Source organism: Chelonia mydas, chromosome 2 (genome assembly GCF_015237465.2).
Source record: "Chelonia mydas isolate rCheMyd1 chromosome 2, rCheMyd1.pri.v2, whole genome shotgun sequence".
NCBI classification, from domain to species: domain Eukaryota; kingdom Metazoa; phylum Chordata; order Testudines; family Cheloniidae; genus Chelonia; species Chelonia mydas.
The window spans coordinates 222,321,503-222,340,545 of record NC_057850.1 but is presented as its reverse complement, the minus strand read 5'-3'; the positions used below and the strand labels follow the sequence as shown (position 1 = coordinate 222,340,545).

Below are 19,043 nucleotides of genomic sequence, written 5' to 3'. Positions count from 1 at the left end.
CTGTGATCACTTGGTAACCAATTGGTTAGGATATTATTCTCGAGCCTCCCCAGGAAAGGGGCTGTAAGGGCTTGGGGAGGGGGGGTATTTTGGGGGAATAGGAACTCCAAGTAGTCCTTTCCCTGATTCTTTGTTAAATCGCTTGGTGGTGGTAGCATACTGTCCAAGGGCAAAGAGTTTGTGCCTTGGGGAAGTTTTAATCTAAGCTGGTAGAAATAAGCTTCGGGGGTCTTTCATGCGGGTCCCCACATCTGTACCCTAGAGTTCAGAGTGGGGAGGGAACCCTGACAATCTTCAAGAAAGCCTGGAGGATGAATGAGGTCCCAGAGGATTGGAGAAGGGGAATGAGGAGGACCTAGGGAGTTATAAACCAGTCAGCCTAACTTTGATACCTGTAAAGATATTGGAAAAAATTATTAAACTGTCAATATGTAATCACCTAGAGAATAATAGGGTGATAAATAACCACTATAGTTTTTTGAAGATCAAATCATGCCAAACCAACCTAATTTTCTTCTTTGATAGGGTTACTGGCCTAGTGGATGGGAGGAAACTGTAGACATGATCTAGCTTGATTTTTAGTAAAGTGTTTGACAAAATGGCACATGACATTCTCATAAGCAAACCAGACAAATGTAGTCTAGATGAAATTATTATTCGATGGGAGCACAACTTATTGAAAGTCTGTACTTTTCCAATGGTTTGCGGTCAGTCTGGGAGGACATATGTAGTGGTGTTCTGCAGGGCTTTCTGATGTATATTGTACCGTTGAATGTTTTCATTAATTTGGATAATGGAGTGGGGAGAGTATGCTTATAAAAGCTTGGAGGGCTCGCAAGCACTTTGGATGACACGATTGGACTACAAAATAATCTTGACCAATTGGAGAATTGTTCTGAAATCAACAAGATGAAAGTCCATAAAGACAAGTGGAAACTACTACACTTAGGAAGGAAAAATCAAATACAATGTGGGGAATAACTGGCTAGGTGGTAGTACTGCTGGAAAAGATCTGGGGGGTTTAAGTGAACAAAAAACTGAATATGAATCAACCGTCTGGTGCAATTGCAAAAAAGGCTAATATTCTCGGGTGTCTTAGCAGGAATGATGTATGTGAGACCAAGGACGTAACTGTCCTGCTATAATTGGCACAGGTGAGGCCTCTGCTGGAATACTGTGTCCATGTCTGGGCTCCACATTTCAGGAAAGATGTGGACAAATTGGAGAGTCCACAGAAGAGCAACAGAAATGATAAGTTTAGAAAATCTGACTTATGTGGAAAGGTTAAAAAAACTGCTGCTGTTTAGTCTTGAGAAAAGACTAAGGGATGACTTGATATGTGTCCGTATGTGTTAAGAGCTGTTAAAAAGAGGACTGATCAATTATGCTCCATATTCACATCCTCCATAATAACCGGCTTAATCTTCAGCAAGGGAGATTTAGGTTAGATAATGGAAAATCTTTCTTTTTAACTACAAGGATAGTTAAATACTGGACTAAGCTTCCAAGGGAGGTTGTGGCATCCCCATTATTGGATATTTTAAAGACCAGGTTAGACCAGAGGTCCCCAAATTGTGGAGGAAGGTTAAAGGGGGCACTGCCAGGCCCAGGCCAGCCCCCAAGGGAGGCAGAAAGGGAGTGCCACCCAGTTGCAGCCCTGGCCCCGTCCCCAGCCTCGCCTCGGTACCCAGCTATGGGCCCAGCTACTAGCCCCCACCGCAGCTCAGCTGTGGCTCCTCTCCCATCCTCGCTTCCAGCTCTATTCCCAGCCCCTGACCTGCCCAAAGCCATGGCCCTGCTCCCGGCCCTGGCTCCTGGAGAGGGGTGGAGGGAGGCGGGGACAGGCTCCCACCCAGTTTCATTACTGTTTATCCCAGTTGTTTCCAACCATTTTGTATTGAAGCCTTTCCTTGGAGTGGATTTGCAGATGGGCCAGCCCATACCTTCAGTTCTTGTCACACTATGCTATGGTACATTTGCTACCAGATTTCCTTTTTCCTGTCCATTTTCTCTCGTGTCCTTTCCTTGCTATTATTTATTTATTATCTTAATTTTATTTTTTACTTCTTGATTTTCCTCTTCCTTCCCCCATGCCTTATGTCTCCCACCTTCTCTCCCTGCTCCTGCCCCCCCCCAACTCACTCAAAGGCTACATGTTGACTGAGGTAGGATGCCCACTGTGGGCTAAGGCTGTCTGTGCTCTTGCTTGGGCCAGGGACCTGTACACGCAAACTGCATCTGTGGCCTGCCATTTTAGGGGCCTAAAAGAGAAGAGGGCAGATGCCTTTATCCACAGTTGTAGGAGCAGACTTTTATTGAGCAATCTAGGATCCACTTAGCTTTTCCCAACCCTGCTGTTCCTCCTACCAGCTCAACACCCTCCTGCAGAAAGTGAGGTACCCCCCTAGGTTGGGAAACACTGGCTTAGCCTAGTTCCACTAGAGTTGATTCAGTTTTAAATCTTTGTTATAGGGGCCTTGAGGTACTAACATAATATAATCTATCAGGATGAGCTTTCCAGGGTGCGAGGCATTGTACAAAAGTGTAGACAGTCCATGCCTTAAAGACCTTGCAGTCTAAGGGCTTGTCTACATTTACTGTGGGATCCATGAGCAGCGATGGATGCATTGGCGGTCGATTTAGTGGGTCTAGTGGAGACCCGCTAAATTGACCGCAGATCACTCTCCCGTCGACTCCTGTACTCCACTAGATTGAGAAGAGTAGGGGGAGTCAAGGGGAGAGTGTCTCCCGTCAACATCACGTAGTGTGGTCCCCGCGGTAAGTAGATCTAAGCTATGTCGATTTGAGTTACGCTCTTAACGTAACTAAAATTGTGTAGCTTAGATTGAATTTCCCCTGTAGTGTAGACAAGGCCTAAGAAGCAGCCGTTGTCTGTCTTCTGTGAGAGAGACATGGATGAGGAAACCACCAAAAAATACAGCATATGTGATGCTAATCTCCTAATGGGTTTATAATTTAAAATAGACGGGGTCAAGTTCATCCCTAGTGTAATGGCAGGAAGAATTTGGTCTGAAAGCTCTAGGAAAACTGTTATATGATTATATAAATGGTTTAGGTTTATGCCGATTGAATTTAGATTTGAGGTTTGCTATAAGGTTTGAACACCCCTAAAAGCTCAAAGGGAAGCTCAGATGAAATGGTCAAGTTTCCTCTGGTTTAAGGTTAAAACCTCTGGATATTGCATGGTTTCTGCCCTAAGCCACAGTTTCAGTTGAAACGTTTGTGGAACTTGGCCTTAGTCCTGGATGAAACCAGCTTGATTGTTGCTTAGTTTCCAATTCATCAGAAAAGTTGGTTTTGCACAGTTCTAAGTATTAGCCAGAGATGTCTGTTCACTAGGCCAAACAATTTTTAGATCATCTCTGTTAGTCACACCATGAAACATTTACTGACTGGATAAATTATTTGTTCAAGTCAGAAATCTGCACATCTCTGGATAGTGCAATAGAATCTTGAAATGCCACCTGCAGACCTTAGTTATTCCAGTGTAAACCCCCTACTATTTTGGGAATTAAGATATCTCTAATGGCAAAACAGGAGTAATTTTAGCCATTCCGTGACTAGGAGTCACTGCTATACAAGCAATAATACTAAAATTGGCTTTGGGACCTATAGACTTCCATTGTTTTAAAATTTTGTATAGCACCATGAGCTTTGAATGCATGCTTTATAAACAAAATATATGCAGAAGAGGTATCTTTGGTGGCCTAATGTGGGTGTGGATTATAAGGATTAAAAAGTAAAAGCCTCATGCTGTCATTTAGAGGCAATTTCTTTCTGTTGGTCCAAGTGCTATAAACTAAAAGGAGGCCAATGATCTAGTCAAAAGGCTCTTGCTGGGACCAATGAACTTCATGCAGTATATCCACTAGCACCAGGAAATGTAGCAATATGGAAACTGAAGTTGGTTTTGTGTGCGTGGCTTCTCACTCAAATGTGAAAATCACTCCTGTGCAGAGGCTCAGCACAAAGGCCTCAAGGCTTAAGTGGGACCAAATAGGGCCCAGGCCCTCATGCTGGTGCTCTGTATAGAGCTGAAGTTCACTCCTTGAAAGAACATCAGTTCTTGCATAGTGATGTGTTAATGTTATGATGGGATGTGCCTCAGATGGTCAGTCTACCTGAAACAATGCCGTATCAGATCTATTTTCTGACTGGCTCTTCCTGGCAGAAGGTGATTTCTTCTCGACAGGAAACCTAGCAGGCCAGCTTTCAGAACTTGTTTGAACAGGCTTCAAACAAGCATTTAAGTACTAGCCACAAGCCAATGGTAGTGTATCAACTGAGTTTGTAACTTTGAACCAGCCTTACTTTATGTGGAAACCAACTAATGCAAAGTATGACTGATTATTACCATTGGCTTTTGTGTATCTCTGAAAAACCACTGTCAGCAGGTGATGAGGAGGGTCTCTGTGTAAAAACGAACAGCTGCTGTTGGATCCTCTGTGGCTGTGTGTGTTTCTGTATTTGGAGATCACTTTTGTCCTGTTTTGAACTCCGAGGCTGCTGGGGCTAATGCTTTGTGTGCCTGTGGATACAAATAGTCGGTATATAACAGACATGGGCCTGATTAGGCTGATCAGACTTAAACTCCATGTACATAAATGGAAGAGGTTCTGATTTACACCAGCTTAACTGAAATGACAAGTGGCACCTATGTCTTCAGTTCTCCTTGGCTGACTTTTGAGGATGTCTTCCTAAAAAGTGCTCCCTTACAGAGGTAGAGTAACAACTCAGGGCAAGTCTACGTTGCAGCCGGGGGTGTAATTTCCAGCTCAGGTAGACATACCTGCACTAGCTTTGATCGAGCTAGTGCGCTAAAAATAGCAGTGTGGCCATGGCTACATAGGTAGTGGCATTAGCTAGCCTGCCTGAGTACAACCCTGCCTGACCCCCCTGGGTACCTACCTGAGTGGCTAGCCCAAGCTGCCACCTGTGCTGAGTTGGCCACACTGCTAATTTTAGTACACTAGCTTGAGCAGACCTAGCTCATGTATGTCTACTCAAGCCGGAGACTACATCTCCCAGTTGCAATATATGTTTCCCCTTCATTCTTTCTGGAGAAGCAGCTTTTCCTCCCTCATATGCTGTAAGTGTCCTAACACTTCTGACTGTGTTCTTTCCTGTTGATAACATCCAAGCAAGTAGATGAATCACAAGGTTTTATTGAATATTCCAAGATCTGTCCTTAGCACAGTTCCTTTTCACTCTTCCATCCAGTCCCATATCTCTGGTTATAAGCCATGACTGTTTGCACCAGTAGCATGCGTTTGGCTGATAATATTTTTCTTTTCAAGATGGTTTTTATATAATTAATCTTAGACTGTGTTCCCATTTGTGCTTTGAACTCCTGCAATATAAGAGTAATTTTTAGCAACCAGAGCAGGAACAGAAACAAAAGAGAAGAACAGTGTATTCACTTATTTTTTCGTGGTGTCATTCTGGTTGTCTTTTTTTTTTTTTTTTTTTTTTTTAAAGAAATATCTACACCTATAAATCTGGGCTAACCAAAATCTGCTGAAGCACATGTGTGCAGAGCTCTTATGAGAGCCAGGAAAAAAGGGACCTCATTTTAGTTCTTTTGTACCTTCAACCCACTTGTAAACCTGTGTGTGTGTGAGAACTGTATTGACAGAACGTTTATTGTCAATTATATACATGCTGTACTGAGTTCAGTGCCCTGAAAACCTGCTGCCCTTATATTTGTATGCCACTCTTCCAAAAGAAGTATTAACCTAAGAAACCGTATCCAAAATCGGCCACTGAGCTGATACAAGTAATACCAGCTGTTGTCTGTGGGTTTTGGGTTTTTTTGGGGTTTTTTTGCTTGTGTTTTTTTAGCTATACAGGACATCTAAGAGCTAGATTATTGGGGGCTGTGGCAAAATGCCACAAAGTGTGTGCAGAGCTGCAGCTCCCCAAGGAGAACCCTGGATGTACTCCTGGGGGAACACCCTCTCTCTGTCCAGGGAGAAGTGCAGTCTGTGACTTTCCTCTTAGGGATGCCGTATGTTCCCTCTCCCCATCACAGCAGCTTTCTTGGTGAGTTGTTCCTGTGGTCTCCAAGCAAACGGTTGCAATTCTGCCCAGCCCTTATGTGCCCTGTCCTGGGGGAGGAAAGGCTTCTTACTCCCTCTCTGTCTACTGCCTGGCCATGGAAGTGCTTGTCATAGCCTAGTACCAAAATGTTGTTACTGGTTGTTTGCTCCTGCTTAGTCTGGTAAGGGCTGGTCTGCAGTTCTTACCTGAGTAAGTCCTGCCTGAATACGAACTGCAGGATTGGCCCCTAATTCAGTATTTGTGTGCCAAATTCTATTTCGATATGTGGGCGCAGGCCTTCCAGGGACTTCACTGTGAGCCTGGTGTGCACCCAAGGACAGGATTGGGCCCCTGCACATCCCAGTGATGGTGACACAGGTGCAGGAACAGCATCAGCGCTCCTGGCTCATCAGCCTTGAGGCTGAAATGTACAAAGCCCTTGACATCCTAATCACTGGAATATGAGTATGTATGCACTGCAGTGGTCTGGCTGCTGTGACTCTGAGAGCTGGATTGGGTTGCTCAGGAGAGCACCCGCACATAAGCAGTCATGAACAAATGACACCACATCTGTGCACAAGCTACACACCTTTAACCATGATTTGTGCAAGTATGCTCCGAGTGTCAGAGCTACACAGTCTCCAGAAATGAAGCCACTCTTGCACAGTGTGAGTTTTGGTGTAGGGGGTGAACAAATTGTGCATTCAAAGGGCCAGATTTACAACTAAGGATCTGGCCCACGCTACCTGATTGTTAAAAAGGGTGTTCATATAATTTAATTCATACAGTATCAATAAGCACGGAGGATACTTTCTCCTTCCAGTTGCCTATTGAGACAGGGTCTTGGCCTTTCCTGTGACAGAAGGGAACTCTTTAAGAAGAGTCATTTTTGTTTAGGCTGGTTTTCTATGCTGGAATAAGAATATCTTCACCTAGGTCTAGCAAATGTGTTTAGTATCATTAAAGGGGATAATTTAGGGCCCAGCACGCCAGAAAGTGAATTTACAGAGTCAGTTTTGAAATGTTTGGCTACAAAAGCCTGTTAACTTAATGTTGGTCAGTTGAGTGTATGAACTGAATCAGTAAAGAGGAAGAGTAGGTGCAGAGAATGAGAAATTATGGTCAGTGGAGCAAAAAACCTCATGTCAGAGGGAAGAAAAATGTTGCAAGAGATGATAGAGAGGAGGATACTGTTTGATATAAAACATGGATACCAGAGTGAAGCTAAGAGAAATAGAAGATACTTTTCTCAAAGGATACGTCTATACTGCATTTGAAAACCCATGACCGCGAGTCTCAGAGCCCAGGCCTACAGCTATGGCACTAAAAGCAGCTTGTGTAGACCTTCAGACATGGGCCGGAACTTGGGCTCTGAAGCCAGGGATGATTTTCAGAGCCTGAGTCCGAACGTCTGCGCAGCTCTTTTTAGTGCCATAGTCTGAATCTGAAGGGCCAGGCTCTGAGACCATAGGTGCTGGAACGATTTTTATAGTGGGGGTGCTGAAAGTCATTGAATAGAACTGTAAACGCTGTATATGATGGAAACCACTTCAAGCCAAGGATGGTGCTGAATCCCCAGTACCCCTAGTTCCAGCATCTATGTTCGAGACTCACTGCCGTGGGTGTTAAAACACAGTGTAGCCGTACCCAAAGAGGCTTAATAACCAACGGATCTGTCGTCCATCAGGAACATGGGAGCAAGAGGCATACTTAGACGTTCAGGGGCGGAGGGGAGGGAGAACAGTTATTTAAGGTGACTAAATGTTGTTCATGTGACTACCTTTTCTTTATACATCATCTTACCCTATAAAATAAAGAGGAAAACAATCTTGGGTCACTAGATTAAAACTAGCGACCTAGGGGTGAAAGTTTTCACATCCAGTTACGTAGCCTCCCCGAGTTACCCAGTTTTCTTTGAATTGTAGGCTGTTCCTGAGTATTGCATTTTAGCAACAGCTTTGGAAAACCAGCCTCTGTTAAATATTTATTGTAAAAATATTTTAATATATCTTCAAAATGTAATGTTCAAGCTGCTTCCGAGTCCCATTAATTTTTTTTAATTACATTTCTGATTTACACTGGAATTGGCACAAGGCAACTGATATGAACTGAGATTATGTTAAATCAAATTTGTTGCTGGTGAGAACAACCACCTCCCCTTCTGCAGAGAAACCTCACAATAGAAGTTATTCAGACTTCATTGGTAATGTTTTTCCAGAATCTGTGGCAGTTATTAATCTCATTGTCACAGCAAATTAACTGTGGGGTTGCTAAGAGTGTTTTCTGTCTTTTGAAGATTTTCATCTTTTTTTATTTTTCCCCAACAGAACAACTCACAAAAATGCAATTTACCAACTTCAACTGGCTTCAAAATGTAAGGAGATGCAGGACTACATTTGGTCTTCATCTATCAAGAAGAAAAGGTAGGTGTTTGGTTTGCTCTCTGCTATGTTTGGTTTAAATAGAAGACGAAGCGTCTGCTCATCTTTTGCACATAATTCTCATTGACATTAATGCAAAACCATAAAACCGCAAACTGAAAATGTGCAACTAGTGTTTGGCTGTTTTAGCATCCACTGGATTTATTCTTGGTCTAAATTAAAGAAAACAAAAATTAGTAAGACAAGAAGATTTCTCATTCACAGCTAAAAATGAGAGGGAGACTTCTTCAATCTAGGGCTTTTTTTTTTTTTTTTTTTAAATCTGCTTGACAGAATCTGAGAAGCAGATTTTCCTTTGGGGTTTTCTTTCCTGATTAGTTCACATTCTTACAAACCAATACACAATCACAACAAGTGGATTCTCTTCAGAAAAGGTCTAGAAATGAGCTACTATAAAAACTGAATTACCTATAGTGACTGTAGTATTGCCCATAGGAGACTAGTTGTTCCATTGTATAGACAGACACCAGCATCTCCTCCTCATTACAGCTTTCATCATTGGCTGCCACTGGTGAAACTGCACCAGTGCAGAGAAAAACCTTATATATTTTCCTAGTGTAGACACTGTGGACTCTGGAGTATAGACTCTGACATCAACCTGGCTCAGGTTCCTCCTGGCCCCTCTGCCCCTCTTTGTGCAGAAAATGAAGTAGCCTATTAATTTTGCATATGCCATCTCTCCACCCCTCTCCCACTCCCCATACTATTACATACTATGAAAGCATATGCTTAAATAGCTGCAAGATCATGGTCGTGGCCTTTTATTTGTTCACGGAGGACAAATGATATGAAAATATGCTAATAAGTTGGGGCTCTGGTAAACATGTCATGTTTCATTGCACTTAAATGTTTATTTCAAGACCACGTATGCTACACTGTGTATGTTTAAAGACCTGATCCAAAGCCTAATGAAGTCAAACCTCAGTGGGTCTTTGGATTGGGCCCTAAATGATTGCATTTTCTTTTTCCATTTGCAAATAGGTAGTAATTAGAAGTCTGGCAAACCTGACCAGAAAGTTTAACGTTACACAGTAAACAACTTCTGTTCCTTTCTCAAGCAAACAAAAGGAAAGATGCAATTTTCAGAAACGTTTGCATATAAAAACTGTGGCACTCTAATTATCCTTTGTGATTCCAAAAATAATCCTTTTCACTAAAAACACTGGGTACAGGTTTTCTGGAGATATAAGGCCTGTGAAATTAGTAGTCACATTACAAACACACAAACAAACCAAAAAACCACAAACCATAAATCAGATTTGTTTTTAGGGAATAAATATACACAACTCCGTTAGGTTCCAGGTACATAAAAAAAGCACAAATGGAATCTGTCCTAGCAGAGATCCATAACAGAAGAAAATTTCTCCTTTCTTTTGATAAAATGTTCTGCAGTGTTTCATCTGTGAACTAACTTAAATCTCTTTTTTTAAAAGGTTCCTTACCGTATGCAAAAACCTCTGCTTCCATATGCTCTGGTAGTGTTAATTCTGTGGTGTATACAATACAGATTTGATATTTTTACTTAAAAGATTTTTACAAACAAACTTTCATGTTTAAATATTGATAGTCTTGGATAATTAATCTTGGAAAAATCTATGAAGTAAATAAATGAATAAAAGGAGAATTGCAAGGCTACTTCTTGGTTTGCAACAGCTACGTCTGAAAACATCACTGAAGTATAAAGCATTTGAATACAAGAAAAAGAGGCTTTCAGGCATAATACAAGCAGAGATTTATATATTAATTTGGACTGCTGAGTTGAGATCACTTTGATTGGTCCAATGAACCTAAAATATGCAAGTTCTAAACCTGTAGATGTATTGAAAAATTCTGAAAATAGAAGTTCAATAATGTATCAAAGAGGTAAAAGAAGATGGTTTAATAGGCCACAATAATTAAATGAGGATTACAAAGATTATTTTGTAATACAAAAGTATTACAAAGAGGTAAAATGGGTCATGGAAACTCAAAGGGATTTATTTGTTTATATGCACTATAAAAAATTATTAATACCTATATCATTTGAATGTTTGAGAAATTGAGTTTATAGCTGTAACTAAATACATATTATATATATCCTAGCCTCTGATACTTTTTTTTTAAAGGTATTCTGAAGATTATTATCTTCAGATAGTGACAAAAATACAGAACTGCACATGGAAAAGAAGACCAGAAGAATATACAAAATTTAGGTAACTTAATTTTATTAATTTAAAAAAGCAATCTGTTGAGGGTTTGCTTTATAAATGTGTGGTGCAGATCTTCCCCAGGAAATTGATACCAAATAAACCAGTGCCTCTTGTACGTAGTACATTGTTGTAAGATTCTGTTATCTCTCTGGAGCTTGGACTGTCTTTGTGCTCAGTGCAATACATTACACAGAAATATTCTAAGAGCTAAACACATCTAGTTTCTCCCATTTTCTCTACATTTTGGGAGTGAACAATTGGATAATTTACTAGAATTAGCCAAATAAAGAATTCCCAGCTCCAGAAAGAAAATTGACAATTTTAAATGAAAAGCGGTTGCATAGTGATATCTATTTAGACATCTCTAATGTGCCTGACGCTCTGGTATCTGAGAGGCTTTGTAAATGTGCAATACATTTCTTAATTCAAGGTTCTAGACTATTATTTATAGTTTCTATTGTAGAAATGCTTGGAGGACCCCCATCAGGACTGATGCTAGATTAGGGTTCCCATTGTAGCCAGAGTCCAAGTAAACCCATGCCTAAATCCATCCCTGTTCAAGACTGCATGTAAGTAAGCATGTGCGCAAGTGTTCTCCTGAATCAGGGCCAGTGAGCAACAATCCCTGCCCCAAAGATCTTATAGTTAGAAATGCACAACTTCAGGTTTAGTGAAGCACAACTTCATTCTGCTAATACTGATTTTTCAAGAAGGAAAAACTCTCTTGAATCACATTATTCTACAATGATGTGGCAAGATGATTAAAAATTTGACCTCCCTTACAGCTGTTTAGAATTAGGTAGCTCTGGGATTTTAATATCCAGTTTGACTAAAGTCAATTGCATCATGCTAAGGAAAAATTGTTGGGTGTGTGGGGTGGAAATGTCCTTTTGTGGAGAATTTGAAATGGTATGCTCCCATGGCTGGTCGTGAAGCATTGGTTAACTAACCAACACTGTTCTTGTAGCTGAGCCAATACAATGTACGGTGCTAAGGCCCTGACCAAAGACCACTGAAGTCCAGTGAGAGTCTTTGCATTGATTCTAGTTGGGTTTAAATCAGGCCCCTCAGGCACAAAGATGTTAGAGCATAATAAGGAGCTATGTAAGTTCACATCTCTAGGCAAAATCAGCCATGCTAATTTCAGACCCTTTCAGTCATAACTCAGGGTGGGCAGAAATAATATGCCTGCAGAACAAGCTGGAGGGGAGGCTGTGGTAATCTGCTGTTTCCCCAGCCACAGTCAGGGCTGCTGTGCTCTGATGCTTTTCTCTTACGGCCTACTACCTAGAGAGCCGCTTCAGAGCAGCCCAGTTGCCACTCTACGAGCTATTTCTGCCCTGCCAGTGAGGCAGATGTATCCCCAGAGCAACCTCTCCCTGTTCCAGGCTTGTCTCAAACAGAACCTCCCGTTCCACACCTGTTCTAGCCCTTAAATGGAATAAGTTCCAGAAGAATCTAGCATGGTACCTTCTATCCAGTCATTTTGTTACAGCATGAGAGGAGTCTATGAGCATCCTCACTGTTGCTCTAGCAGTCTTTTTTTTTTTTTTTTTTCTCCTGACCAGAAGTATGTACAATGAGCAGCAAAGGCTCACAAGTTTTGTCATGCTTGCAAAGATCAGGGCAGAAGTATGCAGAGGTGCAAACTCTGGGATGCACTAGCGTTCTAGGAAACTTAAGGTAATTATATGGCCTTCTACCCTAGTGCTAGGTTAGGGTAGGCTTACTGAAATTTGGGCACATTGACTTTTACTGTAACAGTTGTATTAATTCCTAAAAGCTTAGGAAATAAGTTCCCTTCCCCCTATCTAATTTATATATAATATACACAAACAAAATAAAATGTGATCACTGACCTATAAATTAACTTGTTTTGGTGGCTGGATGATTATCATGCGTGGGGTGTATGTGTTCAAGTAACTCTCTCTCTTTATCTCAATCTCTTCTCCTTTCTGTTCTTTTCAAGAAACCGGATATTAAAATTTTATAGATATCCTGCTCTTCCAGCACTTCAGAATCTTGCAGAAGTTCTGATCCCTTAGCACATCAGAGGAAATATGCTTTCCTTTAAGATTCAGTACATTGCTTCCTAACTAAATGTGTGCACCTTAAAAACCCACCACATACTTTTTGGTATATTTATCAATCACTGAGCAAGAGACCTGGAACTAGAATAGCAGCTTAGAAATGATGATGTACTGGCAGAGTTGTGTGGGGAACAGAGCTCTAAGAGATTATTGAAATGTTTTTTGAGCCAGGAAGGGGAGGAATAGCACCACATTGTGTAATGTTGGATAGGAAAGGAGTTGCACTCTGGTATTTAGACTTTTCACAGAATTTGGGGACAGTGGAAATTTTTCATGCTGAAGTATATGACAAGTCAAAGTTCTGCTTTTGCTTATAAATTCACATTTGTCTATTTCTACCTCTAAATTAATATTTCTGTTTGTCCACGTGTTCCTGCTTTATAGGCTACTGGCCCAATGCACTGAGCACAGGGCTGGGAGCAAGGAACTACTGAGTTCTGCTTCTATCAGAATAGTACATGACACTTGTGTCGTATGTTACAAATACTGCTCTGTTCTGCCTCCCTATGAGCTAGGTAAATACAGTCACACCTATTTCACAGATGATGAAACTCAGTTTAGAGAGGTATGTGACATGAATCAGGTCATGCAGCTACTTACTGTCAGGAGGAGGATTAAAATTGCCATTCACGTGCCTAATCCACTGGAGTCCTTTAATGGCCAGACCACAGTATCCACAGGCGAACTACTGAACTTCTCTGTGTCTGTGTTTGCCCATCTGTAAAATGGAAATAGTGCTTACCAACCTCACAGGCATGTTTAGTATTGTTGTACAGGATCACTTCACTTCCCTGCAGCTTTGAAGAATAGAATAGATAAAATTTTTATAAGAGATGTAAATCTTTATGCTTCCAGGCATAAACTACTCTTGAGTTAATGAGATTTGAAAAAATCTTCCCCCATGCATAGCTTATTCCATAACTGAGCTCTGAGCTTTGTTGCACCTTCCTCTGAAGCATCTAGTACTGGCGACTATCAGAGACTGGTACTAGAGTAGATAAATCACTGCTCGGTTCCAGTACAACAATTCCTCCGTTGCTAGAAAACAGCCCTGCCTAATGTTGAGCAAGCATCTCTCCTAGTATCATAGCTCTACTGCCTTCCACAGATGACTCCAGCCTAGCGGACCCAAAGACAAACAAGAGGGCAGGGGAGTGAATTAGTACAAGGAACAGGTATGGATCGAAGGAAGAAATATTTACTTAAGTGTTTGGCGAAAAGGTAACAGCTGGCAATTCTATGCTGCAGATCTGAACACAGGGTATAAGCTGGCTATCCACTACCTGCCTCAGCTTGTGCAAAACTGACAGGCAATATGAGTCTTCTTGCTACTACTCTTGTCTTTCCCCCCTGTCCAAATGTTTTCCTCCAGCATTGTCCCAGTGAGTGCTCATACTGTATAGAGCTCAGTGGTGACTTTTACCTACAGCTTTGTCTGGTTCTCAACCAGTGGTCAGTGTTCCGACAGCTGTGTGATGAATTGTCTTTCCCTCACATCTCTCAAAGTCAATGACTGCCACTAAACAAATCCAAACACGCACACACCCCTACCTACCTACCTTTGTATGATGAATTTTTGCCCAGGCCTCAGAGGTAAATAAAAGTGTTGTGTTCTTTCTCTCCATTTCAGGGTGTCTGTCTACACTGTGCTAACAACACTTCCACCAACTTCAAACTGTCCACTGGAGTGCACGGCACACCTGGCACTTGTCTTCTGGTTATTGCCTTTGTGCATCCAATGGGGGGCATATTGTGTCACATGCTTGGGTATATCATCCATCCCCAGAGCTGTTCCTACTTCTTATTCTGTCTTCCAGCTCACTATGGCAGAGAGATACCAACAGCTGTAGTATCTTGTGATACAGTTTTACCACAACTGAATGGAATGCAGATGACAGGTGACTGAGGAAATAAGGAAAAGTGTGTCTAAACTGCTACTGTTTCCAATACTTAGTACTACATATGAATTTTGATCAGAAATATTTTCCCATGAGACCATTCGTCTCAAAATTCAGCCTTATTCCCCTTGTTCTTTATCACCAATCAAAACATAAGCATGGCAACTCCACTAGCCTAACTCTTAACCTCTCTGCTTTAAAGCCCACCTGAATTCTTCCTGCTTTTAACAGATTTACATCAATCTACGCTTGTTCTAACCAAATCAAGACTTCACTCTTCTTGGATATTACAGTGAAACAGCAAACATTAAAAAGATGGGTGAAAGAGCCTTGCTTTTTTCCAGAAGGCTCATTCCTAAAGCTTTGGAAACTACTGTAGGGTGGATTGCTTCTGCCCCACAGGCTTCTCTATCTAGAGTTTTTAGTCTCAGGTTCCCTAGGTAACCTGAATATTAACTACTACATTAACATTCTTCAAAGATTTTTCATGTAAGAGGTATATTGTTAGTACAACAAGCTACAGAACCCAGCTGGGTACCTCCACAGCTATAATTGGTTTTCATACCTACACATTTCTTTTGAGCAAGATGCAGCTTCACAATTTCTTTGCTTTAGTGATTTTAGGCTTTATTCATTTGTGCCAATGGAATTCAAGCTGCAGACCTTTATCCTTCATCAGCAATCAGGCCTTAGCACTGCAGATGCAGCCTGGTTCGTCTCCATATTGATCGCTGTATCCTTCAGCTTTGCCACTGAGAGACTTTTCCTTCCATGGAGTTCTTATATGTCTTCTCCCTCACAGCCACTTCGGCCTTCTCCACCATTTTTGTGCACCCACTCTGGGCCTCTGGCCCTCCCTTCCATATCTTTCCCTACATGTGGCCCTTTTCCTGGCAACTTACTTTCTTTCTTGTTCCTCATCAGGACCCTGTCCTTCCCTGAGCTACAGTTCTGTTTGTGAGGGCACTGCCTCCTCACATGTCCTGGTTTTCCCCCTCCCACTTCCTGCTTTCTCCACAGAAAGATAATCTGCATCCAGGTAGGTTGTAGACAACTGCAACCAGCATTTTGTAGGGGGGTCAGCAGCTAGCAACAATTGACAGATAACTTAGAAAAAATCAGACTTTTAAAAGTAAATATATCAGCTGGTCTTTCAATTTAAAAATACAAAATAATATATTTTTAAAAGCAGCAAAATATTTAATTGTGTTCATAATTTCCCTTAGAGAATACAGTTAATTATATTGATCCAACAGTCCAACTCTAGATAAGTGTTTCAAATTTCCAATTATAAACTGTTTTCAAAAAACCAAATCATCCTGTTGCAGAGAGGCCAATAAAACCCCTTTCACTGCTTAGACCATGAACATAGGGCTAAGTCAGGCTTAAGCAGCGCACAAGGTCTTGTAGAGATTCTCTACACTAGGATTAATAACTCTTTTTAGACAATATCAGACTATTTTGTAACCATACTATCTGCTCTGAGTAAGGGTAGTGGTGCTCTAAGAGCACACCAGAGAACTGTTCACCTAATTCTTCTTTGAGTGATGGTCCCTATAGTATTCCATTGAAGGTTGACGCATGCGCACCATGCGTCCAGAGCTGGAGAACTTGAAAGTAGTGTCCGTTGATTCATGAATGCGCCCTTGTCTCGCCTCATGGTTTCGTCCGAGGCGATAAAGGGTGGAGCAGACCGACCACGTCTCCAGTTCCTTTTCACTCCTGCATGATCCAGGTCAGAACTACTAGTGTTCTCTTGCGTGTGATGCACCTTTTTAAAAAGAGTGTAATTGTGTGTAGTTTTTATTATAGTATTTAGCTGTTTTACTGTTTTTACATAGTTTTTTACTCATTTTAGTAATTATTTAGAGTTGATTTGGGACTTTTGGGGGAATCTGTTTACTTATAAACGCCCCCCCCCCCCGTACGCATGCATGGGGTACGGGACTGTGCTGAAGACCCCAGGCTTTAAAATCTGTGCTTCCTGCCCAAGTTCCTTCTCAGTCAGCAACAAACATCAATGCTGCCTCTACTGCTTGGGAGAAGCCCACGTTGTGTCCAGGTGCAGCATCCGCTAGTCCTTCAGTCTGACATTCCAAGGCTGTCACTGCTGACCACAGGCGGACAGTCTGCAAGTGTGAGGTAAAAGTGTTTAGAGATAAAGGCCCAGACCGTCGGTGGGAATTAGGCTCCGAAGTATCTTTTGAAGTTCTGGGCCAAAATGATTCCCCAGTATCATGGACATTGTGAAGTGTATCAGATCCCAGAATAAGACAAAGGGCAGCAGGATCAATGGCAGATTTCAGAGTCCTGATGGTGCTGTTCACAACTTTACTGCTTTTCAAAATAATACTGCTTAGCATTTACACACGCCCCTTGAAGAAATAAACTGAGTTATGAGTTGGACAATCAAGAGACCATCCTTCTAGAAGGCATTTAAATGGAGGCTGCCTTATGGATTAGATGTTTTTTGCGGACCGTGTTGGCTTATCTTTCTATTTCTCTCTCTCACACACACACACCCACCAAACACGGAAGATATCTATCTTATTTATGTGTATCTTCTAATTTATTTAACATCTGCTAAATCTTGCACAGCAGAACTGTGCTGAGTGGTGGAAGACATTAATCATTCATTAATTAGCTCAACCATCTAGCTGTTCTCATAACTGAGCTACGTAACCAGGTGTCTCCTTTCACTGTTCCCACATCCTCTCTCTCCATCCCTTCTGATTGTTACACCCACCTCTTACATTTTTGCTGAAATCTGATTAACTCTTCAGGCAGAGACTAACTCTTATTATATGTTTGTACAGCACCTTGCACAGTGGGGCCATGGTCTCTGATGGGGCCGCAGTGCTTCTGTAGTACTAATTTATAACAATAATAAGGGTGATTGTGGCCTATTTTTCCTGGAGGGTGGAGGGAGTGGAAAAACAAGGAAAGAGAAGGGGTTCCTGGGTTTGCCACAAACCATAAAATCGTTGTTGACAAAGCTGAGCTGTTTTGTACTGGTTACAAAACAAGTCGGGGGAAAAATCATTCTGAAAGGTTCACACAGCTTTATTGGTAACTAAATTAATTAAAAACAGACTTTATTTTCTAGTTCTCTGCCACCTCCTTATCGTTCATTAGCTACACTGGTCTTTTGCAGGTTAGAACTAGCTTCCTGCTGTGATGCTGTTCACAACTTTATTGCTTCTCAAAACAATACTGCGCTGGGAAGTAACATGAGTTATGAGGTGGACAATAAAAAGACTCTCCTCATCACAGAGGACATTTTTAGGATGCTGCCTGAGGTAAGAACAGTTTTTTGTTTTTGTTTTTTTAATCTTTCAGAACTAGAGCTGTTTTATTTGGCTCTTCAGAGCATGGACCCACCACACACACACGCACACTCTCTCCTTATTTCTTGATAACTTTCTTGTGCAAAGGAGAGGGGCTGGCTGGAACTCCCATTAGGATATGTCTACACTGAACCAGGAAGAGAGCCTCACAGCTCAGGTCCACATGTTTGTACTAGCAGGGCTTGCACCAGTGCATTTAAAAATAGCTGTGTAGAGGTTGCAGCTTGGGCTGGAGCGTGGGCTCTCAAGCCCACTCAGCCCCCACAGACTTCAGAGCCCAAGCCACAGTGTCTATGCAGCTATTTTTAGCACGCTTGCACAAGTCCCGCTAGTGGACCTGGCCTGGGAGGCTCGCTGCCAGAGGCAGTGTAGACGTACCTTTAGTATCTATGAACTCCGCTGGTAGCTCAGCCCGCAGGGGTTACTGCAGAACACTGCAAATTGCAACCTCTCTCAGCAGCCAGATGTGCCTCGGCAGTACTTTCAGTCCAGGGGCAACAGATCAGGTCTATGGACTGAAGGCCATTGTGCAAATTAACATTGCTCTTCTCACGCCTAGTTTCAGGTGATTATGAAAAGTTTCAGTCTTCAATAGATGGTTTGTATTCTTTTATTCCATGCTAATCCTGGTTACTGTGTGATAGATCTCAGGAACTGAACCAGACCTCTCTAGAACTGAAAACATGACTGTTACAGGTTGAGCTAAAGAGACTGCTAGAGACACTCATCCTCTGTGGATGGAGCACAGAAAGGAACATTGCCCATTGGATTACATGTGCCTCTCCCTTCCTGAGTGTATCTGACAAAATGGTTCCTCTTGACACCTCTTCACCTTCTTCTTATGTATGCTCAAGTACTATGGACCTGATCCTCCTCTCATACTGATGTAAATCAGGAGTAATTCCATTAAAGTAGATAGTTACCCTAGTTTTACACCACTGTAAGTGAGAGGATAATCAGGCCTTGTACATATCTGCAGATACCAGAGAGATACATGCACTGGCTATCCCAGACAGAC

At 41.8% G+C, this 19,043-nt stretch overlaps 1 protein-coding gene across 2 annotated transcripts in view; it reads left to right on the top strand.

The window, feature by feature from the left end:
- Nucleotides 1-19,043, top strand: part of ST8SIA6 (ST8 alpha-N-acetyl-neuraminide alpha-2,8-sialyltransferase 6) — a 49,593-nt gene that overhangs the window by 11,496 nt on the left and 19,054 nt on the right. Inside the window, exons 3-5 of one of the 2 annotated variants that reach the window (XM_007072779.4) lie at nt 8,388-8,483; nt 10,607-10,693; nt 17,833-17,977. In XM_007072779.4, the coding sequence (XP_007072841.2) occupies nt 8,388-8,483; nt 10,607-10,693; nt 17,833-17,977 (328 nt within the window). Of the gene's footprint in view, nt 1-8,387; nt 8,484-10,606; nt 10,694-15,897; nt 16,414-17,832; nt 17,978-19,043 lie in introns of those variants that run through there. The other variant, XM_043541277.1, reaches the window with a different exon arrangement.